The 26455-nt window shown below is 39.8% G+C and overlaps 1 protein-coding gene across 4 annotated transcripts in view; it reads right to left on the bottom strand.

Annotated features, from left to right (window-relative positions):
• The window catches only part of CTNNA1 (catenin alpha 1), a 185544-nt gene that overhangs the window by 144632 nt on the left and 14457 nt on the right, over positions 1-26455 (bottom strand). For 2 of the 4 annotated variants that reach the window (XM_025432739.3, XM_049091833.1), the window contains exons 2-3: positions 6130-6236; positions 4705-4900 (exon numbers count right to left, since the gene is read on the bottom strand). In XM_025432739.3, coding sequence (XP_025288524.1) covers positions 4705-4900; positions 6130-6234 — 301 coding nt within the window. In that variant the 5' untranslated portion in view covers positions 6235-6236. Of the gene's footprint in view, positions 1-4704; positions 4901-6129; positions 6237-14335; positions 14469-16331; positions 16508-26455 lie in introns of those variants that run through there. The other 2 variants (XM_035696639.2, XM_035696636.2) reach the window with 2 other exon arrangements.

Below are 26455 nucleotides of genomic sequence, written 5' to 3'. Positions count from 1 at the left end.
TCACAAGAATTTGGATGGCATGCAAATGGTAATTGGCTACCAACTACCACAGGAGGCTCACGCGTCCACTGCCTTGAGGTAGAGTAGCCATGTGTAAGCATGTGAATGTTTTGCCTACTGACGGTGTTAGTATGGTGAGGTTTTAATGTACTCCTATGTTTGTGTTTATTATTGATGTTATCAGGGGCAAATACAAAAAGAAAATTAAGTTATGCTGAAAAACATATTTAAGTCTCCATTTATAATGATGATTGCGCAGAAAACACAGCACTTTTGTACAAACTCAAAAATGTAAAAAGTTTAACTTTTGGCTCAAAAGTGTTATAAATAAAAAAAAAAGTGTTATAAATAAATACTTAAATTGTTTATTGAAAATAGTAAGCTCCTATCTTTAACTCTGTGAAAACCCTAATATGAAGTCAGCTAACCAGAGCCGATGGGTCAAATGAGGCCCACCATCTGTTTTTTAAGTTCTAAAGGAACATGGCCACACCCAATTATTTATATATTACTTATACATCCTTTCCTAACACGACAGTAGAACTGAATAGTGTTAACAGAGACCTTAAAACCAATAAGGTATAAAATATTTACTATTTGGCCCTTTACAAAAAAAAATTTTTTTTTTAAACGTGTACTAAATAGAAGTACTTGGGCAGCCCCGGTGGTGCAGCGGTTTAGTGCCGCCTGCAGCCCAGGGCGTGATCCTGGAGACCCAGGATCAAGTCCCACATCAGGCTCCCTGCATGGAGCCTGCTTCTCCCTCTGCCTGTGTCTCTGCCTCTCTCTCTCTATCTCTATCTCTCTCTCTCTCTCTCGCTCTGTGTCTCTCATGAATAAATAAAAAATAAAATCTTTAAGAGATAGATAGATAGATAGATAGATAGATAGATAGATAGATAGATAGAGGTACTTCACATTGCTTCAGAACAAAGAAATCTTACGTATCTTTTAACAATGAAGTATCCCAGTGGATAAGCAACGAACTCAAAATACAAAGAATTCTACTTGTCAATCTTCTGTGGAGTTCTAGGTAAATCGTTACTAGTCTGTGTTTTATATACCAGTAAAATTCAGAGCAGTTAGGTCAGATTTTTGTATAAGGGCTCAGGACCACTAAAGCCAGGGCTGGGAAAAGGTGTTTGTATTAATTATCTTTTGCTGCCTAACAAATTCTCCCAAAAATTTGGTAGCTTAAATTAAACATTTATTTATCTTCTAAGTTTTCTGTGGGTCAGAATTTCGAGATGGTTAGGGTTGCCATCTTTTAACACCTGACTGGAGCTGGAGATCTGCTTCTAAAGTAGATTACTCAGAAGTTTGGCAAACTGGTACTGACAGCTTCCCCCAAAGTGAATAACCCATGAGAAAGAGTCAGGCAGATACTATATTCTCTTTATGATTTTCCTTTCAAAGTAGATAGTATCATTTCCACTATATCCTATTCTTTATAGAAGTGAAAGTCTTTAAGTCCAACATACGTTCAAGAGGATCAAAGCTGGGCTCTACTTTTTTCAGGGGAGGGTGTCAAAGAATCTGCAAACATACTAACACCACTACAGGGTTTCAAATGATGAGCAAACAGTTTTAACAACATAACCAACAAGGCTTAGTTGATTAAAGAATATGCACTTAACCATTTTCATAACATGTACTTTGTTCTATTTATGAGCAGAGATGTTTCATCACCACTTGCTATGATTCTCAAAAAAAAAAAAAAAAAAAAAAAAGTAAGCCAACAGAAAAAAGCAAGGCACTTCAGTTTTTCATATCTGATGCAGTAATGATGATGGGAGGCAGTTATATTTTTGTTTTAGCTTTTTCTCCCCCCATGGCAAAAAAACAAGGAGAGAAGGCAAATTACGGTGAATAGATCATGATCATAAATAATTGCAAAGTTGGACTAGGACAGACAAGTACTTACGATTCTGAGCCACATAAAAGATTTTCTCAGATATAAATAAAAACAAGAAAACAGAAATTCAGATATGCATTCAAAATTTGTGGGATTTTTTTTGGGGGGGTGCATGTATTATACCAGGATTGCTACAAATTTACATCAGATAAACTTCCGAAACAAGGAATATATAGAGTTAAATTAAAAGTTACCTATAACCATTAAATGTATTTTGAAAATAAACATCTTAGTTACTAGACTCAAGGAAAATTTGGTGAAATTCATTACTTGCTATTATTTTGAGGCAAAAAGGCCTGGGAGCAAAACTTTCTCAGAGGACAATGAAGTAATGGTTATGTTGATTTCCTTACTAAGAAGCTCAAATATTGTCCTGAACTAGATAGACAATTAAACAGCTTTAAAATAAATTCACTGGGCAGGCCGGTTGGCTCAGCAGTTTAGAGCCACCTTCAGCCCAGGGTGGGATCCTGGAGACCTGGGATCGAGTCCCATGTCAGGCTCCCTGCATGGAGCCTGCTTCTCCCTCTGCCTGTGCCTCTGCCAATCTCTCTCTCTCTCTCTCTCTCTCTCTCATGAATAAATAAAATCTTTTTTAAAAGATAGATAGATAGATAGATAGATAGATAGATAGATAGATAAAATTAATCCAGTGGTGCCTGGATGGCTCAGTCAGTTGGGAATCTGACTTAGGCTCGGGTCATGATCCCAGGGTCCTGGGATCGAGCCCCCATCAGGCTCCTTTTACACAGGGAGCCTGCTTCTCCCTCTCCTTCCGCCTGCCTCTACCCCTGCTTGTGCTCACTTGCTGTTGCTCATTCTCTCTGTCAAATAAACAGAATCTTTAAAAGTAAATAAATTCATTCAAAGTCCACTCTAATGTGCTGAATAGTGTCCCCCAAAACTCATACCAACCCAGAACCTATGAATGTGGCCTTCTTTGCAAATAGGGTTTTTGCAGATATAATCAAGTAAAGATGAGGTCATACTGGATTTAGAGAGGACTCGAATTCAATGCTTAATATCCTTATAAGAGGAAACTTTGTACAAAGAGATACACAGGGGGAATGCCATGTGACAAGACAACAAATGAAGAGATTGGAGTGACAAATCTATACCAGTCAAGGAATGCCAAGGATTGCTAGCAAACACAAGAAGCTAGCAGAGAACATGCAACAAATTCTTCCACTGAGTCTCCAAGAATCAATCCTGCTGACACCTTGATTTCAGGTAGCTGGCCTCCAGAACTGTGAGGGAGTAAACCTCTGTTATCTAAGCCACCAAGTTTATAGTAATTTACATTATGACAGCCCTAGATAACTAATATATCCACCCATATTATGGCTAGTAACATTAAATTTAAATAATGTCATCATTTACAATATTAGAAACATTTATCTTGAGCCTGAAAATTAAGAAAAGTATTTACCACTCAAGGTTCTTAGTTCATAAATTCACAATAACTGGAGACAGCATGACCATTTAATATACTGCTCCTTTTTTTGAGTATTGTCAGAGGGATGAATTTGACATAAGACTCCAATGGACTATGCACACTACTGTCAGCCATTAGAGATCCAGTGACGTTCTCCCGAAGGCCAGTAAAGCAACTGGACAGAGCAGGAGCTCAGTTCACCTTAGTTGCTACCCAACAGTTCTACAAAAAACTCTCTCTCTTTAAGTCCTTCTGCTGAACCAGAAGTTTAACAAAAAAGTACGAGTTTCAAGAATTTAATGCTCCAGATGTAAAGTCTTCTTACCATACTTGTAAGCATCATAATAACAAGTTTCTCTAATAGGCACTGCTGGCAAGCTGCGGGTTATAATTTCACTTTTTATTAATTCTGAGTTTTCCGGGGGATCCCTGGGTGGCTCAGCGGTTTAGCGCGCCTTCAGCCCAGAGCCAAAGGATCCTGGAGACCCAGAGATCGAGTCCCACGTCGGGCTCCCTGCGTGGAGCCTGCTTCTCTCTCTGCCTGTGTGTCTCTGCCTCTCTCTGTGTGTGTTTCTCATGAATAAATAAATTAAATCTTTAAAAAAAAGAAAAAAAATTCTGAGTTTTCCAAAATAGGATTCCTTTAAGCCCAGATTTGTTTTTATTTCAAACTCTAAACACTCAAGTTTGTATGGCTAATTTAACATACCAACCTGACAGAATGAGGCAACTTCTAGAGTATTTTCAGAAGGGCTGGACATTTTTCCATTTTATCACCCCTATATCTTCAAGCATGAACTAAAAAGAGGTATTATAGAGGATGAAAGGTAAACTTCTGTCCCGTTTATTTCCTTTTTTTTTTCTTTTTTTTTTTCCGTTTATTTCCTATTAAACTGTTAGAACATTTCTAAGACTCAAGTATTATTTGGCACACCCAAAAAAAGTAGATTCAGAATCTCCAAATACAATGTTTCTTTATTAGCCTATCTCCTGATTAAAAGTCAGTACAACTTAATCCATCTCTGACAACTCAATATTCTTATAAGTTACTGAGCATACAGCAAGTGTAAGAATGAGAATACTGACCACAAAAAAGTCACCTTCAAGGATTGATTTTCTAATTAAAATTATTTTTCCTGGGTAGCTGAGTGGCGGAGCATCTGCCTTTGGTTCAGGGAGTGATCCCAGAATTCCAGGGTTGAGCCCTGCATCAGACTCCCCGCAGGGAACCTGTTTCTCCCTCTACCTACGTCTCTGCTTCTCTCTCAGTGTCTCTCATGAATAAATAAAATCTTACAAAAAAAAAAATTAGAAAAGCCTGCCTCTCTCTAAATAAAAAGCAATATTGACCTACCTTGTTTTCGAACATCTTCTACAGCAGCCACAAGCTCTTCCTTGAGAAACTGACTCTCCTTTGCAATTTTATCCCCCTTCTCCAAAAAATTCTCAGTTGCTTGTTCAACGGATGCAGCCAAAACATGGGCCTTCTTAGAACGGCCTCTCTTCTTATTTGACGGCCCCTTACTATTGGTGTTTACCAGAGTTGTGACCTAAAAGTTTCATTTTTACAAATTAAACTGTAGTCAATTAAAATGAAAACAACAGAAAGATGACTATTGTTAAAGATAGGAAGATTAATGATTCCTAACAAAATGAAACATCACATTTATGAATTCCACTAAGCATTAACAAGTAAACTCTCCGTATTTAAGATATATAACAACAATACTCAATTTAGGTCCCAAAATAATTTGGCCATCTCAATGTACAAGACAATATTTTAATTCTTCAAACATGATAACTAGATTTTAGTTTCATTTTACAAACCAGAAACTGATTAGAAACATGTTAAACACCACTACATGTCATCAAGAAATTCCAGAAAGAGGCTGACAATGAACTTGTTATTTTACATGGAGGTCACATTTTCCACTGTTTTCAACCTGTGCAAAATGTTTTAAGGTAACTTGTTTCTAAATTTGTTTTACAGTTTATTCAAGTAAATCTCAGGAATTAATTGGTAAAGGTCCTTAACAAAGGAAGGATGCCCAAAGTAGTGATGGTGCTTTAAGTCCCAGAACATTAACCATCATTAATATATACAGTACCAGATGATCTGTAGATTAAAGATGACTAAAGATTTGTTACTTAGCATAGCTTGCCACGCAAGAGACCTGCTGAGAGCTATACTGGATGGACTCCAAGAAAGTAAATATTCCTGAGTCTTTCCACACACTTCTACGTATAATTATTAAAATATGTAAATATATATGTATATATACATGTGTGTATTTATAATACTAGCTGCTAACAATTAATGAAATGGCATCACAATGTGATATTTTAACAGAACATACCAAACCCACACCTCAAATTACCGGCTAAGTGATCCTGGACAATGAAAAGTTTCTTAGGCATGGTAAAGAGACAACAGTCAAGGCTTCATAGCCCATCTTTCTTGAATATAACCTATCCTTTCCAAGAAAAAGTGATGCCAAGAAATTGTCTACAAAATACAAACATTTGGTAAGTTGCATTATATACCACTTATCCCCTATTACTACCAATAAGACTCAAGAACATGCAGTAATTATGTTCCTATAGGGTTAAATGAATGCATCAATATTTAAGTAATTAGTGGCGCCACATCATCTAAATACTATCAATCTAAACTCAACCACTCAAATTAAAGCTTTGAGCTAAATTTGCTCTGTATTTGTTTCCTAGGCCTATTACTACAGATCATATTATAACTATGTATTTATCTGCAGAGTCCTACCTGTGTAACAAGAGGCTCCAACAGTCTTTCAACTGCCAGAGTTCGGATCTCTAGACTTTTGGGGTCCCATTTGAAGTTTATGTTGCCTGTGTGGACAGAAGTCATTTCTGAAAAAGAAACAAAAAGGACAAAGTTAGGCAAACATCAAACACAAACATGAAATATATAACAAATCTCCTACTTTTATAAAGGACTTTTATATCAGCACAGCTACATTCTAGATGGGGAAAAATTTCTTACAGAGCCTGCACTAGAGAACCCAGTAACTTAATCTCTTACACTTTCAGATGTCAAGCTTATAAACAGTAGAAGTACTATAAGAGGCACTCCCTTTGGGCTTCTCTGGCACCAAGACACTTCTACTTTCAGTTTTTCAACACCAACTTAGACGTAGGATGAAAAGCTAAAGTGAATGAAGGCCTGATTCTGGTTTATCTTACTCCACAACATTTGTATCACAGTATTACCTAAAAGGCATAACTCCTTCATTTTTGGATAGGTTCTTGAAGAATAGCTTGTCTTACTCTATTAAAACATAATGCAGAAGTCTGCTGCCCTCTGCACCTACAGCTATTATCATTCATAGTGAGAAGAAATTTCAAGTCACACTTAGTCAAGTATCAATGTAGACTTCCATTAGACAGAGGCTTTACGACTAAGAGAAAAGACTCAACAAAAATACCAGTTAGTGTTCGCTTCTAAAAGTTAGTGACTAGGGATCCCTGGGTGGCGCAGCGGTTTAGCGCCTGCCTTTGACCCAGGGCGCAATCCTGGAGACCCGGGATCAAATCCCACGTCGGGCTCCCAGTGCATGGAGCCTGCTTCTCCCTCTGCCTATGTCTCTGCCTCTCTCTCTCACTGTGTGCCTATCATAAATAAATAAAAATTAAAAAAAATAAAGTAAAAATAAAAATAAAAAAATAAAAGTTAGTGACTGAAAGAAAGGGAAAAAAAAAGACACGAGAGGTACATAACGGAAGTAAACACTAACTATAAACTTTCTAGACAACCAATTTGGTAGATATTTAAAACTTTAAAAGAATGTGTTCTTGGGTAGCCCTGATGGCGCAGCGGTTTAGCGCCGCCTGCAGCCAGGGGTGTGATCCTGGAGACCCAGGATCGAGTCCCAAATCGGGCTTCCTGCGTGGAGGCTGCTTCTCCCTCTGCCTGTGTCTCTGCCTCTCTCGCTCTCTCTGAATGAATAAATAAATAAATAAATCTTAAAAAAAAGAATGTGTTCTTGGGGCACCTGGGTGGCTCAGTGGTTGAGCATCTGCCTTTATCTCAGGTTGTGTGATGTAGGGATCCTGGGATGAGTCCTTCATAGGGCTCCCCAAGGGAGCCTGCTTCTCCCTTTGCCTATGTCTCGGCCTCTCTGTGTCGCTCATGAATAAATAAATAAAATCTTAAAAAAAAAAAAAAAAAGGTTTTATGACCCAGAAATTCTACTTTTAGATTTTATTCTAAAGGAAAAACCAGGGCACCTGGGTGGCTCAGTAGTTAAGCATATGCCTTTGGCTCAGGTCGTGATCCTGGGGTCCTGGAATCGAGCCCTACATCGGATGGTCCCCACATGGAGCCTGCTTCTCCCTCTGCCTATGTCTCTGCCTCTCTCTGTGTCTCTCATGAATAAATAAAATCTTTAAAAAATAAATAAAGGAAAAACCAAGGTGCATGTAAAAACTTGGATATAATGATGTTCACAACAGCAGCACATATAATCATTAAAAATTATAAACTACCTCCATTTCAGAGAACACTGAATAAATAAATCATATAACTTACCACACAACCCTGTGCCACTCTTAAAAAACAATGTTTACAAAATTTAGGAAAAACAAAAACAAAAAAGAAAACAGTGTTCTCACTGCCCAGGTCTTTATTTCTATTAAATACCATTTCCTGTTAAAGGGAACCAGGGCTCCTCCAAAAAAGAGGGAGGGAGTTTCTTTCAGGTCTAAGCTGTTCTATTCTGCAGAAAGTAAAGAAGGGTACAAAGACTAACCTATCAAAACAGAGAGGAACCAAAGGCTCCACTGGCCAATAAGACAAATTGAGTATAAAAAGCATGACTACAACTGCCTGATTGACAGGTAGGCAGGCAGGTAGGTACATAGGAAATTATCCTGTAACCACAGAGATTCTCAAAAGAAATAGGCAATTTCTTTACCATGAATGTAAAACAGAATTAGAAAATGATAGGGCAAAAAAAAAAAAGAAAGAAAGAAAGAAAATTATAGGGCAGCCCCTGTGGCGCAGTGGTTTAGCTCCGCCTGCAGCCTAGGGCGTGATCCTGGAGACCCTGGATCGAGTCCCACGTCGGGCTCTCTGCATGGTGCCTGCTTCTCCCTCTGCCTGTGTCTCTGCCTCTCTGTGTGTGTCTCTATGAATAAATAAATAAATAAATCTTTAAAAAATAAAAAATAAATAAAAAAGGTTTCCTGAAAAGAAAGAAGAGAAGAGAAAGAAAAGAGAAGAGAAAGAAAAGGAGAAGAGAAGAGAGAAGAGAAGAGAAGAGAGAAGAGAAGAGAGAAAAGAAAAGAGAAAGAAAAGAGAAAGAAAAGAGAAAGAAAAGAGAAGGAAAAGAGAAGGAAAAGAGAAGGAAAAGAGAAGGAAAAGAGAAGGAAAAGAAAAGGAAAAGAAAAGGAAAAGAAAAGGAAAGAAAGGAAAAGAAAAGGAAAGAAAAGGAAAAGAAAAGGAAAAGAAAAGGAAAAGAAAAGGAAAAGAAAAGGAAAAGAAAAGGAAAAGAAAGGAAAAGAAAAGGAAAAGAAAAGGAAAAGAAAAGGAAAAGAAAAGGAAAAGAAAAGGAAAAGAAAAGGAAAAGAAAAGGAAAAGAAAAGGAAAAGAAAAGGAAAAGAAAAGGAAAAGAAAAGAAAAGAAAAGAAAAGAAAAGAAAAGAAAAGAAAATGATAATTTGGGCAGCCCGGGTGGCTCAGCGGTCTAGCGCCGCCTTCAGCCCAAGGCGTGATCCTGGAGACGCCGGATGCAGTCCCACATCGGGCTCCCTGCATGGAGCCTGCTTCTCCCTCTGCCTGTGTCTCTGCCTCTCTCTCTCTCCTCTCTGTGTATTCTCATGAATAAATAAATAAAATCTTTAAAAAAAAAAAGAAAAAAGAAAAGAAAAGAAAAGAAAAGAAAAGAAAAGAAGAAAGAAAACGATCATTTTGTAAACCCCAGGGTAGTAACTGATTCAGGCAATGATTATCAGTGGATGTTATTAACACCCTTAGTGAAAGGCTACTGGGAAACAGAATACTTGTAAGGTATCAAAGTATCACTTGACAAGTTACTTATTAATTAACTGGACCAAGACTTATTTTTATAAATTTGTGATCTAATGGCCACCCTCTTAAACAGATAACTAAACTTAGTATCACTAATAATGAAACACCTGGTATTATTATATGCCTCCTGATATAAAGAATGTATTATCTATTAAGTACTCTTGATGAAAAAAAAAGCTTTAAATGTTTTTTAAGTCTCAGTGTTACTGTAAAATGAGTAGCTGTGCAACAGCAAAAATAAATGTTTAACCAGAGTCTACTGAAGCTTCTATATAGGGATTCAAAACCTTTTTCAATACCATGGATCCTTTTGGCAGTCTAGTGAAGCCTAAAGACCAAAGGTTTTGTCCAATAAAAATACAGTGTAAACCACCTATGTAATTTTTTTTTAAGATTTTATTTATTTATTCATGACAGACACAGAGGGGGGCTAGGCAAAGACACAGGGAGAGGGAGAAGCAGGCTCCATGCAAGGAGCCCGACGTGGGACTGGATCCCGGGTCTGTCTCCAGGATCACACCCTGGGCCGAAATCAGGCACTAAACCGCTGAGCCACCAGGGCTGCCCCACCTATGTAATTTTCAATTTTTTAGTAGTGATATTAAAAAGAAATGGGGGACACTTGGGTGGCTCAGCAATTAAGTGTCTGCCTTCAGCTCAGGGCATGATCCAGGGATCAAGTCCCACATCCAGCTCCCTGCATGGAGCCTGCTTCTCCCTCTCCCTGTGTCTCTGCCTCTCTCTGTGTCTCTCATGAATAAATAAAATCATTTTAAAAAATAAAAAGAAATGACTGAACATAATACATTCAAAAAATCGTTACAGCATATATACAGTATTTTTTACATTATTAAAGATATTATACATAAATACTAAGTGTCCAAATCTGGAATTTGCTTTACACTCATGGCACATTTAAAGTCAAAGAAGCCACATTTCACCTGTTTAAGAGCCAACCTAGGGATCCCTGGGTGGCGCAGCGGTTTGGCGCCTGCCTTTGGCCCAGGGCGCGATCCTGGAGACCCGGGATCGAATCCCACGTCAGGCTCCCGGTGCATGGAGCCTGCTTCTCCCTCTGCCTGTGTCTCTGCCTCTCTCTCTCTCTCTGTGTGACTATCATAAATAAATAAAAAATTAAAAAAAAAAAAAAAAAAAAAAAAAGAGCCAACCTAGTGGCTTCTGTACTTCGATAGGGCAGCTATAAGACCCTTTCTCAAAACATTTTTCAAATGCATAAAACACAAACCAAAAGATTACAAAGGAAAGACATTTAATGAAATAGTTATCGAGATACTTTACAAATGGATGATACAGTAATTATATGTGCTTCTATATTAATATTAAATAAGACTTAGCAAGAAGTCTGACAACTACTTCAAAGTAATAATGAACCCACATATTTTTTTCGACGTAATATTATAATTATTGCAGATATGAAAAACTGAGATTCCTACTGGTGAAAAAGTTACAGGTTCAACTGTAGTTTGTAGAAATGCTAAATTCCTTAATAGTGAAAACAAAGACAAAATTTTTCAAATTCAAATTCACTGCAAAAAACCTAACCTAGACTCAATTTCAAGCTTATAGGGGATACAGAAACATATTATGTGGGGGATCCATGGGTGGCTCAGCGGTTTAGTGCCTGCCTTTGGCCCAGGGCGTGATCCTGGAGTCGCGGGATGGAGTCCCACATCAGGCTCCTCGCATGGAGCCTGCTTCTCCCTCTTCCTGTGTCTCTGCCTCTCTATGTCTATTATAAATAAACAAATCTTTAAAAAAAAAAAAAAAAGAAAAGAAACATATTATGTAACATCATGGGAAAACACATCCAGAATGTAGAATACTTTAGAAGACAAGAGGGCCTCAATTCTTCAGAAAGTCAGTATTTTGGGGGAGAGAGTAGGTAAGAAGGCTATTCTAGACAGAAAGATTCAAGAGACCTAAGAAATCTCATGCACTACTAGTATCTTGTTTAGACAATAGTTTGAAACAAGCAACTATGATATTTATAAGGAAACTGGTGTTTAATACTTATTAAATAGTAGATGTTATCACAGAATTACTGTTCAATTTCATAGGTGATGATGACATTGTGGCTATAGAGAAAAATGACTACTTCTAGGAAATGCATGCTGAAACATTTAGGGGTTAAATGTTAAGACGTCTGCAACTTTCAAACAATTCAGCAAAAGTTAAAATATGTACATACAGAGATGAAGGAACCATGAAAAAAAAAATACTCATAACTATTAAATCTAGTAGAGGATGGGGCCCCTGGGTTGGCTCAGTTGGTTAAGAGTCTTCCTTAGGCTCAGGTCATGATCCTGGGGTCCTGGGATCTGGCTCCCTGCTTGGCTGTCAGTCTGTTTCTCCCTCTCCTCTACCCCTCCTCCCCACTCGTGCTTGCTCTCTCTCTCAAATACATACAATCTTAAAAAAAAAAAAAAAATCAATCTAGGTAGTGAACATGTGGATGGCTGTTCTTAGATTTATTCTTTTAGCTTCTTTGTATACCTGAAATTTCTCATCTAAAAATATGACAAAGATGTTATAGAAGTTTATGAGAAAAAGCTCAAAATAGGGGTGCCTGAGTGGCTCAGCTGGTTAAGCATTTGCCTTCGGCTCAGGTCATGATCCCAGAGTCCTGGGATGGAGCCCTGCATTGGGGTCCCTGCTCAGTGGAAGTCTGCTTCTCCCTCCACTCCTCTCTGCTTGTGCTCTTTCATGCTCTGTCTCTTAAATAAATAAAACCTTAAAAAAAAATGCTCAAAGTATATACTATTAAAGATGGTAAAGAGTTTCAAAACAATATGAAGTATCACCGCAGAGAGAACTAAAGATATCTAGATGTATAAACCAAAATATTAACAACAGTTTTATCTTTTTAAAGATTTCGTTCATTTATTCATGGAGCGGGGGGGGGGGGGGGGGGGGGGACAGAGACACAGACAGAGGGAGAAGCAGGCTCCCTGCGGGGAACATGATGTGGGACTCCAACCAGGACCCCGGGATCAGGCCCTGATCCCAAGGCAGGGGCTCAAAGGCTGAGCCACACAGGCATGCCCGATAGTTTTATCTCAAGACTGAGAATTATGGGTAGTTTTAATATTCTTTTTATTTAACTGTATTTTTTATATAAAATCATACAGGCATTTAGAATTAATTACTTTTGTAATTTAAAAAGCTGAATCAGGGATCCCTGTGTGGTTTAGTGCCTGCCTTCAACCCAGGGCATGATCCTGGAGTCCTGGGATTGAGTCCCAGGTTGGGCTCCCTGCATGGAGCCTGCTTCTCCCTAAGCCTGTGACTCTGCCCCTCTCTCTGTGTGTCTCTCATGAATAAATAAATAAAATCTTTAAAATAAAAAATAAATAAATAAATTTTTAAAGCTGAATCATTTTATAATCTTCACATTTTTATTTTAGGAGGACAATACAATCAAAAGGCATGTTTGAGCATCACTTAACCATGTGAACTTCCTTTCTCTTTTGTAAAATAAGACAATCATTACCTAAAGAGGGCTTTCATGAAGATTAAATTAGATTATGATCCACTCAATGAGAACCCAGGCTAATAAGAAAAAGGAGAAGTTCTCCCACACAACAGAAAACTAATAAATGCAGAGGAATAATGTTTAACAAAATCACCATTTAAAAACCATCATAGGGATCCCTGGGTGGCGCAGCGGTTTGGCGCCTGCCTTTGGCCCAGGGCGCGATCCTGGAGACCCGGGATCAAATCCCACGTCGGGCTCCCGGTGCATGGAGCCTGCTTCTCCCTCTGCCTATGTCTCTGCCTCTCTCTCTCTCTCTCTGTGACTATCATAAATAAATAAAAAATTAAAAAAAAAAAACCATCATAATAGGGGATCCCTGGGTGGTGCAGTGGTTTAGCGCCTGCCTTTGGCCCGGGGCACGATCCTGGAGACCCGGGATCCTCGGGCTCCCGGTGCATGGAGCCTGCTTCTCCCTCTGCCTGTGTCTCTGCCTCTGTGTGTGTGTGTGTGACTATCATAAATAAATAAAAATTAAAAAAATAACAAAATAAAAAATAAAAAAATAAAAGCCATCATAATATAATTGATACAGGCAAAAATCGAATGTTAAACCAAGTGGTTGCCAAGTTTATAAAGAAACTGATTGTTTACATATTCACATGGTAATTCCCAACAGATTATTTTCTGATCACAGAAAGGGGGTGGGTTATAACTTTAAAGTGAAAAAACCTGGCAGACACTACCTTAACCAAGTGATCAAAATGAACATCCCAAATAATAGGACAAATTAACATCATATAGTTCCTGATATGACGAACTAAGAAGGATATAACATCACTTTGATATTTCCTACCAAAACTACATAGCCTCAATCTTGTCATGAGGAAATACCAAACTCAAAGTGAAGCATAGTCTACAAAATAAATGGCTATAGTCTTCAAAGATGTCAAGATCAGAAAAAACAAAGATAGACTGAGAATTTCTTCCAGACTAAAGGAGCCTAAAGAGATATGACAACTGAATGCAGAATGCTGTAATCCTGGACTGAAATTGTACTTGAAGGGGGGGGGGGGGGGGGGGGGGGAACTGAGACAAACCATAAAAATCTAAGTAGATTCTAAATTAGACAATAGTGTTGTATCAAATTTGCATGTCTTCATTCTACTGTAGTTATGTCCTTGTTGCATGTAATGGACATGATGTCTGCAACTTGCTCTCATATGGTTTTAAAAAATATAATACACTAAATATGTTCCATATACAGAAAGGAATGGAAAGTGGAAAAGAGAATGGAAAGAAGAAAAAAGGGAGGGAGGGCGAAGAAGAGGCACAAGGAAAGGGGGAAATGGAGAGGAGCTGTAAACAGAGTGAGGGGTAGAAGGAGAAGGGAGCAAGAGTAAAGACAGCAGGGAAGGATAAGGCGCACCTGGGTGGCTCAGTGGTTGACCATCTGTCTTCTGCTCAGGTCAAGATCCTGGAGTCCTGAGATTAAGTCCGCATCGGGCTCCCAGGAGGGAGATCCTGCTTCTCCCTCTGCCTGTCTCTGCCTCTCTGTGTCCCTCATGAATAAATAAAATATTTACCAAAGAGGGGAAGGGAGGGAGGAAGGGAGGGGAAGCGGGGGCAGGGAAGGGAAAGGGGGGAAGCAGAAGGGAAGGGAAGGGAGAAGGGGAAGGGAAGGGGAAGGGAAGGGGAAGGAAGGGGATGAAGGTGAGAGGAGAAAAAAGAGCCAAGAGAGAAAAGTAGGAAGGGAGAGGAGGAGGAGGAAGGAGAGAGGAAGAAAGAAGGGTGTCTAGAGCTGTGGCTAGTGTAGCTGAAGGATTGATTTAATTTTATTTCATTTTAATTAATGTTAAATAGCCACTAGTGACTACCTTATCAGAGAACACAGTTCTAGACCCTACAGAAAGCAACATCAACACCTAAATGGAAAAAAAAAAAAAAAAAAAACACCTAAATGACAACCAGTATAGAACGGTACATGTCTGTGACTAGCCCACTTGATAACTTTAATATAAAAAATGAAAAAATAAATAAATAAATAAATAAATAAATAATAAAAAATGTCTTCTCCCACAAATGCATGCTTGAGGCACAAATAGACCCTTTAGATACTTTTTAAAACATTAGTGCAGGCATCATCTAACATTTCATAGATTTATCTAAGCATTAAAACATCCTACAATCACTAGGGATGGGATGCCAAAAGAAATTTAGATTTGCTTAATCTGGTAACACAGAATGCCAGTTTCCAGGAAATTTGTTTCATTCCAAGTGGGTAAATTTCCTCTCTACACTTACATTATGTCAGGCCTACACTTTGGTTTTTAAAGGTTGTTTGTCCATGCAACTGATCAGCCCAAGTCAGTAAACCTTAGGAGATGGAGTGCTCTAGTTTGCTAAAGGGCTGACAACAGCTAAAGCAAATGTCATCAAATGTCACAGATAAGACATTTCAGAAAGAATGATTTGCCCCAGGGACCCTGCATTGCACAACCATTGCAGCAACACAAAACAGAAAACCTTTCAAGGGTAGTAGAGGGAAGGTGCAAAGAGGTAAGTGAAGCCACTTGCAGAAAGACGTGGTCATACCTGTGTTTTAATTATTAAGCAAATACAACAATGAAACAATTCAGTTTCCCAAAGAAATAAACTCTTTTTTTTTTTTTTTTTTTTGGAAAAAAAAATTTTTTTTCTTGAAAAGAAGAGTTAGCTCAACCTCTGCCTGAGGAAAAAAAAAATCACTAGGTTTGAGAACTTGGTAACTTTGGAAAAGCAGCAAATCAAGGTCCAAACGGCACAAATGCATTCCTAATGCCTTTTTTTTTTTTTTAAGATTTATTTATCTGAGAAAGAAACAGAACACAAGCAGAAGGGAGAGGTAAGCATGGAGCCTGACACAGGGATCGATCTCATGACTCTGAGATCATGACATGAGCTGAAATCCAGAGTCGGACATAACCAACTGAGCCACCCAGGCATCGCTTTTCCTAGTGCTTTAGAATCCACAACTCAGGCCAACTTTTACTTCATGAGCAAAAGTGGGGACAAAGGTGAAAATCCTGAGCTGAGAAACAAGGTCTCGGGCCACCAGGGAAGACACAGAAAAGAAGGAAAGCTGTTTGGGAGATACCACAAAGAGGGAGGAAGCTGCCCAAAGTAGGCCTGTGAAGACTGGGTAGGCCAAGTCAGAAAAAGAAAAGGCTTCTCTGAAACTTGGAGGAAAAACTAGCTTTTTGACCTAAAGAAGAAGAGTACCCTGAAGATTTGTACACTTGCTGATAACAACACTGTCCCCCCACCCCTCAAAAAAAGGGTCTTTTGTTTTTCTTATTTTGATATTTAGGGATAAAAATTACTCCATTCTCTTAACTTGAAAAAAAGGCAAAGCATTAAGAACAGTAAGAAATTGCAAATGATACCTAATCACTCAGGGAGGCCACCAGGAGAAGCCAGGACAGGTGAGTGAAGAAAGCATGTGGCCAGCTGCCCATTAGCTCCAGGCGGGCACTCTATTATGCAGATGAAGGGTTGGCAGATCATTTTTTAAGAGACCCAGAGACACAGAATTTTATGTGAATCTCCTTGTTCCAAAATATCTCACTGTGTAAAGCAAACAAAAACATCTGAGTGCTAGGTTTGCCCAGCTAGTCAAGACTTTGTAACTTAAAAAAAAAAAAAAAAAAAGACTTTGTAACTAAGAACGAGTTCTCCCCTGAGGTCCCTTCCAGTTCTATATTCCAGAACTCTACAATCCTGTTAAGTAATATCTCTGAGGAGGTCTTCAGCGTCCCCATAAAAATTCACCAGACTCAGGCTGCTGCTGCTAAGTGTTAAGGCAAAAGACTCAATCACTCACTCACATTGAAACACTTGAAATATACTGACATTTGAAAATTGAGAACCCATTCAGTATGTTTTCAAGTCTTTCAATAACCAAGATGGAAGCAGAGTGACTGCCTTGTGGATCACCTTTAATCAAAGGCCCTGCCAAGAGTGACGCCAACATTATTAAACTATACAACAGAGCCAATTTATGCTTTTGGTGACCCCAACCCAAAAAGGATTTCAGAAAGTAGAAGTAGAGCATTTAAAATCTAATGAGAGGGATCCCTGGGTGGCTCAGCGGTTTGGTGCCTGCCTTCATCCCAGGGTGTAATCCTGGAGACCCGGGATCAAGCACCGCACTGGGCTCCATGCATGGAGCCTGCTTCTCTCTCTGCCTCTCTCTCTCTCTTGAATAGATAAATATTTTAAAAATAAAAATTTAAAAATACAGTAAATAAAATCTAATGAGAGTATGTTCTCTGGAAAGAACATACCTTCTGGTACCAGCTTTGTCACTAACTTACCCTCTGACCTTAAGACAAGTCACATGACCTTTCTGGATCCTCAGTTTTCTCGTCTATAAACAGCAAAGGGTTGAATTCTAGGCTCCAAGTCCTTCCAGGATTGAAATTCTAGTATTCCTTTCATTTACGTCACCTCTCAGTAAATTCTGAATTATTTTATTAAATTTAATTAATTTCTCCCAGGTTTAGCCTATGGTCTTCCTAGCTGTATTTTAAGTTTAAGGATAGTACCTATGTTTATGCTTCCTTATATCACTTAAGTTGCTGGCAAGCTGCTTTATGCAGAGCATAGTATTAGCTGAACTGAATTTATGCAAACTGATTTTAAAATATTTACAAGTCGGGATCCCTGGGTGGCGCAGCGGTTTGGCGCCTGCCTTTGGCCCAGGGCGCAATCCTGGAGACCCGGGATCGAATCCCACGTCGGGCTCCCGGTGCATGGAGCCTGCTTCTCCCTCTGCCTGTGTCTCTGCCTCTCTCTCTCTCTCTGTGAGACTATCATAAATAAATAAAAATTTAAAAAAAATAAAATAAAATAAAATAAAATAAAATATTTACAAGTCTACCAGGAGAAAGCTCCTGCCTTAATCTTAGTCATATCTTTGCTTCTTTACAATTAATAGTATTGTTTAGAGTACCTAAACAAATAAGTTTTAAACTCTTGGCAGTTTCTAGTTTTCCAATCAACTTACAGAGTACTTCTTCATAAGATCTATTGCAAAACCTACTAGAGCTAGCCAACCTTAATGTAGTACAGAAACCTTAAGGTTTATCTAGGAGGGATCATGCTTAGCGGAACCAAGTAAGAAGTTAAACTGTAGTTATTCAGTCTTCATTACCGTATTTATAAATAGCAATCCTGGCTATTACGCAAAAGTTCACTATACATTCAGAAAGGGGCAGGGATGTAGGCGTTTGACTAGCAATCTCTAGGATAGAAAGAGAAATGGAAAAGCAACAAGCAGAAAATAAAAGCATAGTTCTATCAGAACCAGGAGGCTGATTGTTGGCAAACTGCCTCATTTCTGCAAAGAGCTTACATACCTTCTCTAAAGACATTAAATGTTCATTTACAACAGAATAGCCACATCATTCTTAAATCCCGTCTGCTCCAAAGCTATAGAATATCCTTACTTTGCTACTTGAAGCCATTTTTTCTAACATCAAGGTTAAGTTAATGCAATGTAAAGATGGTTCATTTAAATGCAAATCAGGAAATTTTAAAATTAAAAGTACCTACAGTAACGTTAACTGTCACACTGCACAAGATAAAGGATTATGGATTACTCCACTGCAGCAACAAGGATGCCAGGCTGCATCTGCATTAAACAGAGTTAATACAGCTGTTGGAATCTCAACTCCCAAATCTCCCAGTAACTATCAAAACAAAAACAAAGACGGTTATAAGGTAACCCTTATAATTAAGATTCACTCTGACACATGCCTATTTTACTAAATTCCCTACAACCAAGCCTGTCACTTTCTTCTAAAATGTAAACAGGTTGGTGATACAGGCAGAGGGAGGAAAGAAGGGTAAGATAAGAGGTATAAAACACAGATGGCTCATGTAAACAAAAAGAAAACTTGTTTTTTTTTTTCCCTCCACAATGTGGTCACTTTCTAAACCCAAGTACAATATCATCATCAAAAAAGACAAAAATGGAACGCCTGAGTGGCTCGGTGGTTGAGCGTCTGCCTTCAGCTCAGGGAACGATACCAGAGTCCTTGGGATCAAGTCCCATATCGGGCTCCCTGCATAGAGCCTGCCTCTCTCGGTGTCTCTCATGAAAAAGTAAATAAAATATAAAAAAAAAAAAAAAAAAAAAAAAAAAAAAGCTTAACCTTGATCTAAATGGAGAGCCAAAATCAGAGTAAAAAGTTTCTTATCTAAGGCAGAGTAACTAACTGGATTCCATAAACCATGATTTCTTTTTTTTTTTTTTTTTTTTTTTTTAATGATAGTCACACAGAGAAAGAGAGAGAGGCAGAGACATAGGCAGAGGGAGAAGCAGGCTCCATGCACCGGGAGCCCGACGTGGGATTCGATCCCGGGTCTCCAGGATCTCGCCCTGGGCAAAAGGCAGGCACTAAACCGCTGCGCCACCCAGGGATCCCAGTTATCACTTTAAATTTTGTTCCTTTTCTTGTTTTCTTGAGAGCACCAAAGACAAGGAGACAAGACAAAAGAAAGAAAAAAAAAAAAGACAAAAGACCTAAATGAAAAACTGTCATGCCACATGCATCAGAAGATATGATGATTACCAAAAGCGCTAAGCAAAGGACAAAAGGTAAACCTAAAAAAAAAAAAACTCGGGGATCCCTGGGTGGCTCAGTGGTTTGGCGCCTGCCTTTGGCCCAGGGCGTGATCTTGGAGTCCCGGGATCGGGTCCCGCATCGGGCTCCCTGCATGGAGCCTGCTTCTCCCTCTGTCTGTGTCTCTGCCTCTCTGTGTCTCTCATGAATAAATAAAATATTTAAAAAAAAAAAAAAAAAAACTCAATCAACCATTTAGCCACTCCCTCAGCAACTATTTGAGCCCCTTCTCCCTATAAGCATTATTCCAGCCGGCAGGGAACTAAAAAAATCTGCCTTCAAGAAACACTAAGACTATACTAGGCTAGGAAGAAGACCATATACTAGGATAGGAAGAAAATTAAAGGGGATAATGATAATAGGGTTAGGTAGGGTCTTTCAAGGGCCTTTCTGACATTTGAACTGTAACCTGAAAGTCAAGGAAGACTGAGCAAGTGAGTATCTGAGAGAACACTGCAGGCTGAGGTACCATAGACAAAGCAGCAGATCCCAGGACTTACAGAAAGAGAAGGCCCAAGTGGCCAGCGCATGGAGCAAGAAGACATAAGAGATGAAGGGAAAGAAAAAACAAAAGCTCCAGAGCTGCCTGAAGTGACTATTTACAATATGAACCAGATATCTATATTCCTTTACTTAGCTTCCACCCCATATGACTGAGGCCATTAACAATGGAAGAGTGTTCCAGAGAAAGCTGCACTAAGTCATGGTAACAACTGATTATGGATGCGCAGTAAGTCCCTATGTCCCTAAGAAGCTGGATGACTAGTCAAAAAAGCAAGGAAGATTGAAACCGGCATCAGAACTGAAGGCACAAGAGAAAAGAGACAAAGGGAAAGGCGGTTTTTGTTTTAGAGGAATGGGACTAAAAGGCAAAGAAACTTTTCACAACTGAGAAGCAGCCCACAGGGAAAAAAATTATATTTTTCTTAGAAACTCAGGGGAAAAGATCCCTGAACTTGGAATGAGATTAGAAAATTACCCAGATTGGGATGCCTGGATGGCTCAGCAGTTGAGCGTTTGGATCCCGGGGTCCTAGAAAGGAGCCTCGGGGATCCCTGGGTGGCACAGCGGTTTGGCGCCTACCTTTGGCCCAGGGCGCGATCCTGGAGACCCGGGATCGAGTCCCACGTCGGGCTCCAGGTGCATGGAGCCTACTTCTCCCTCTGCCTGTGTCTCTGCCTCTCTCTCTCTCTCTGTGTGACTATCATAAATAAATTTAAAAAAAAAATTTAAAAAAAAAAAAAAAAGAAAGGAGCCTCACTTTTAGAGACAGTGCCCTGTCTCTCATAAATAAATAATTTTTAAAAAGGGGGGGGGGGGTTAACTAGACTGAGGAAGAAAATAAAGAATTGCCTCTAAAACTTGTAACATATACTTTTTTTTTTTTTTTTTTTAAAGATTTGAGTGAGAGAGAGAACCCACAGAGAAGCTGGTAGGGGTAAAAACTCCCCGCTGAGCAGGGAGTCCACCTCGGGGCTCCGGTAGGGGCTCCGGTATCGATGGGGGAACACAGGGTTAGCTGAGGACAAGGCATGAGCTTGGGGCAGCACATTGATTGACAAGTCCTTGAAACAGGCAGAGGGGGCCACTCCTCTACAGACTCAGCTGCCTTGATGTTCATACTTTCCTAAGGGCACAAGGCAATCTTAGCCCAACTCCCAAGAGCCTGTAAGTCTACTTTAACACATAAAAACTCCTTTAGAAATTTTCTTTAAGGACGCATGGGTGGCTCAGTGGTTGAGTATCAGCCTTTGGCTCAGGGCGTGATCCCTGTGTCCCGGGATCAAGTCTCACATCAGGCTCCTTGTGGAGAGCCTGCTTCTCCCTCTGCCTGTGTCTCTGCCTCTCTTTCTGTGTCTCTTATAAAGAAATAAACTCGAAATAAAATCGAAAGAAAGAAAGAAAAGAAAGAAAAGAAAAGAAAGAAAAGAAAAGAAAAGAAAAGAAAAGAAAAGAAAAGAAAAGAAAAGAAAAGAGAAAAGAAAAGAAAATTTCCTTTATCTCTAAACCCCCAGGATACGCGTTGGCGATCACCCCCCAAGCACATGGCCCACAGATACACATCTGAAGGGTCTCATGACTCAGGTTTTATTACACAGTAATAAGTGAGCTTTTCACAATAGCAGCTAGCCCCCTCAAGGTCCTGGAAACCTTGCTTCCAAAATTCTTTAGAGAGTACTGCTATCCCCAACCCGTCCCAATTCCCAGGTACATAATTAGCCACCCCTCACAGGCCCGGGGCAGCCGTTCCTCCTGCCCACAGGTCCTGTCCCCTGGCTTTAATAAAACCACCATTTCACACCAAAGATGTCTCAATAATTCTTTCTTGGTTGTCACCTCTGGACCTCACCCCTCCAAACCTCACCTATATTCCAAAACTTCATCAGTATCATGATCTGAGCCAAAGGTAGATGCTTAACCAACTGAGCCACCCAAGTGCCCCGTAATATAGATTTTTGATGACCTATTTTGTCATTCATTGACTTACCAATTATCACATCCTGGGATCCTGGTAGGTGCAAGGGACACAAAAGACTCATCAGAAATGCTTATCAGATCATCATAGCAATCAATTAAGAACTGTGGGGGCTAGAGGTAAATCTCTGCAAGATGGGGCACTTTGGTTTAAACATTGAGTTAAAAGCAATCAAGGGGTGCTTGGGTGGCTCAGTTGGTTAAGTGCCTGCCTTCTGCTGAGATGTGGGATCCAGCCACCAGCACCGCTCAGCAGGGGGCCTGCTTCTCCCTCTCCCTCAGCCTACCACTCTCCCTGCTTATGCACAAGCTCACACGTGCTCTCTGTCAAATAAATTTTTAAAAAAAATTTTTTTAATTCTTTTAAATAAAAAACAATCAGGACACCTGGGTGGCTCAGCAGTTGAGCATCTGCCTTTGGCTCCGGTCGTGAACCCATGCATGGAGCCTGCTTCTCCCTCTGCCTCAGTCTCTGCTTCTCTCTCTGCGTCCCTCATGAATAAATAAAATCTTTAAAAAAAAAATCAAAACCCAGCGGATTCAGGAAAAACCCTATCACCCCCATCAACTGCCTGCTTATATTAGAAAGAGAGCTATTAACAGATTTCTCTTTACCTAAGACACTTACCTACGTAACAGGGCGACCTTTGTTTTATAAGGATTTCCTTTCACCTTCCTACTAACGGTCTTTCTCCCCTTTATGTCCTCATGTCCCTCCCTTTGTCCTTAATTCACGTATATACGTTGCCTATCTTTAGAATCTCAGTGTTTGTGTAGATTCCCCTTATGTATACTATTAAATTTTATTTTCTCCCTTTAATGGGTCTTACATAAATTTGATTCTTAGTCTAGCAACACAAGGACTTTGAAGGGTAAAAGAAATTCTTCCACCCCAACAGTGCAAAAGGAAACAGGTGCCTTACAAGGGAGAAATCTGGCAGATGCTAATTAATCATGCATTTAAGCTTGGCATCACCACCAGAACAATGACAACTGTTGCAATGCCCTCATTAAGAAGCAACATCACATGCATAGTACTGCCAAAAATGGAAACAATCAGACCAATCCAAACTATAGAGTATCTACAAAATCAGCCCAAACTCTTACAAAGCATCAGTATTGGGGATCCCTGGGTGGCTCAGTGGTTTAGCACCTACCTTCGGCCCAGGGCATGATCCTGGAGTCCCGGGATCGAGTCCCACATCCGGCTCCCTGCATGGAGCCTGCTTCTCCCTCTGCCTGTGTCTCTGCCTCTGTGTGTGTGTGTGTGCATCTCATGAATAAATAAAGTCTCTTTAAAAAATTAAAATAAAAACAAAAAGTAAATTTTTAAAAAGCGTCAGTGTCATGAAGGGGGGAGGGGAACAGAAATAGAAACTCTAAAGAGATATGACAACTAAATGTAGTATGTGATCTTGTATTGATTCCTTTTTTTTTTTTTTTGAGAGAGAGGAAAGGGGGTGGAGAGAGAGAGAGAGAGCGCGTGTGAGCAAAAGCAGGGGGAGGGGCAGAGGGACAGGGAGAAGCTAACCCCCTCAGTGAGCAGGTTGCCCAACAAGGCGCTTGATTCCAGGACCCCAGGACCATGACCTGAGCCTAAGGCAGATGCTTAATCAACTAAGCCACCCAGGTGCCCCTCATTCCTGGATTAAAAAAAAAAAAAAAAAAAATCACTGGGACAACTGACCAAATTTAATACGGACTCTACCATAAAACCAGTATTTCTGGGAATTCTGTTAAAAGACAAATTCTGATTCAGCAGGTTGATGTAGGAAAGTGTTGAGTTCAGAGCCAATGGCCAAGAAAGAATTTAGACATCTTTTGTGCAAAAGGTGATTTTATTAAGGATACCTGGGGTGGTTGAACATCTATCTGCCTTTGGCTCAGGATGTGATCCCAGAGTTCTGTGATTAAGTCCCACACTGGGCTCCCTGCATGGAGCCTGCTTCTCCCTCTGCCTATGTCTCTGCCTCTCTCTGTCTCTCATGAATAAATAAATAAAATCTTTTTTTTTTTAAAGGTGATTTTATTAAAGCACGGAGATGGGACCCATAGACAGAGTTGCACTGGGGTCGTGAGGAGTGGCTGATTATATAGTTTCAAGTTGGGAGGGGATCAGGGATAGCCTAAGTCTCTAAGGAATTTTAGAAACAATGTTTCCAGGACCTTAACTGAGCTAGCTATTGTTAGGAAAAGGTTGTTTATTACTTTCTAATAAAACCTTAGTCTTGAGACCCTTCAGGTGTACATTAGTGGGTCACATGCTTGAAAAATGATTGCCAACATACATCTTGACGGGTAGAGGTAAAGAAGTTCCCAAAGGAATTTTTATATATCAAAGTAGATTCACAAGATCCTGGGAGTAGGGCTAAGACTGCCTTTTGCCCTTAGCAAAGTATTAAGATAGAGGCAGTTGGGCTTCTAGAGAAGGTCACTCTGCCCGTTTCAAGGACTTGTTAATGGACTGTAAGTAGTAAGCAAATTTAATTTTTCTTTTGCCTTTGTTTCCCACATTATGTCTAGGGTAGAACATCAGAGACAGCATTTCTCCCAAGTTCCCAGAGAGAACCGACAATGTTCTTGGACCACTCTTTAAAAGGAATTACACTACTTTATCAATGTAAAATGTCTTGTGTGATATTGCAGTTAGGTAAAATCTGTGTCCTTATTCTTAGGAATTACATGCTGAAGAACTTAAGGGTGAAGTACCCTGGAATCTGAAGTTTACTTTCAAATGCCTCGAAAACTTTATATAGAGTAACTGAACAAATATGAAAGATGTTAATAATTGGTAAATCTAAGTGAATTGATGAATCAATTGCTTACTCTATTACTCTTTCAACTTTTCCTTTTTTTTTTTTTTTTTTAAAGATTTTATTTATTTATTCATGATAGTTACACAGAGAGAGACAGAGAGGCAGATACACAGGCAGAGGGAGAAGCAGGCTCCATGCAGGGAGCCCGACGTGGGATTTGATCCCAGGCCTCCAGGATCGTGCCCCGAGCCAAAGGCAGGCGCCAAACCGCTGCGCCACCCAGGGATCCCATCTTTCAACTTTTCCATTCATTTGAAGATGTTAAAAAAAAAAAAGTTGGAGGAAAAGGCTCAGTCTATATAAGAAAATAGTCAAATAAAAAATAGTTACAATACATCAGTGCACAAGAGCAGAGTCCACAAAAGTCCAGGGAGTCCTCACTGAGAATCTGCTGTCCAAGACGAAGGAAGGTAACTGTTTCAGTTTATAGGAGGGGACAATAGCACCAAAGAACTTCGAAGCCTTCCAAAAAGAAGCATGAGTGGAAAACAGAAGATAAATATTTAAATGGCGGAAAATAAAATGAAATAAATGGCAAAAAATAAGGTTTAAAGATAACCAAAGAAATTAAGGGGCATTACAGGTTTGTTTGGTCTTTATTTTTCCTAACTTAAAAATACTTTGGGCCCATTCTATTCTTACTGTTTATAATACTACTTGAGAAATCCTACAACCCTATCCACCCATTCACCCACCTGAAAAAAAGCAGCAAATCTCACCTCTTCATAGCTGCCACAGTGAAGGCCAAAAGTGGCCAGAGTGGCATTTCCCAAATTCAAAGGACTTCTCCCCACAAGCAACTGAAGAGCTGAGTTCCTCCAACTCCATAGGTTGCAAAGAAAGCATTTTCCTCCCTATCTATTCCCTCATGGGCTTTCCCCATTTCTGCTAACCAAAGTTCCACCAAACCAGCTGCCTTACTAGACTCTAGGCCCCTCTTTCATCCTCTCCCTCCCCCCTCCTCTGCACTCAGTAAATACCTCACTCTACTAACCCTTCAGTCTCAGGGCTCTGGCCTAGGTCCCAGTTGAAAATACCTAGGCATCTTCTCATTTCCAATCATTATCCAGACAGCCTCATTTATCCTAAGAGCCTACTCCCCCCTGAAAAAAATGAGGATGCTTCCCCACCACAAACAGGATGAAGCCCAAACTCCTGTAAACAAACCTGACTCAGCCTGAGACTCATCACCTGAATCCACTCTGTGAATCTCCAATGCACACGCATATGTCCAGACCCCTTTATATAAATCCTTTCCTCTGTCCAGAGCACCTTTCCAGTCTTTTCCATCTTCCTTGAAGACACAAACAAGTGTCCTCTAATCCCACAGAGAGAGCCGTTCCCTCTCTTCTGGGTTCCCCCAGCACTTCACAAGCTTCTCTGTTACAGCACTTAATACACAGCACTAGATCCGTGCATCCATCTCCCAGGAAACTGGGAGCTCCCCTTTGAGCAGGGAAACCAAGGCTTTTTTAAGCATAACTTTGACCTAACAACATTCTATAAATAATCAACAACTGGCTTGACAGTTTCAGGTTTCATCTAGCAAGTGACACTTGTTGAAGAAGTAAGAAATGTCTCTCTCAAGGT

Source organism: Canis lupus, chromosome 11, assembly GCF_003254725.2.
Source record: "Canis lupus dingo isolate Sandy chromosome 11, ASM325472v2, whole genome shotgun sequence".
Taxonomy (NCBI): domain Eukaryota; kingdom Metazoa; phylum Chordata; class Mammalia; order Carnivora; family Canidae; genus Canis; species Canis lupus.
Note: the sequence above shows the minus strand (reverse complement) of the source record. Positions and strands in the feature narration are given on the sequence as shown.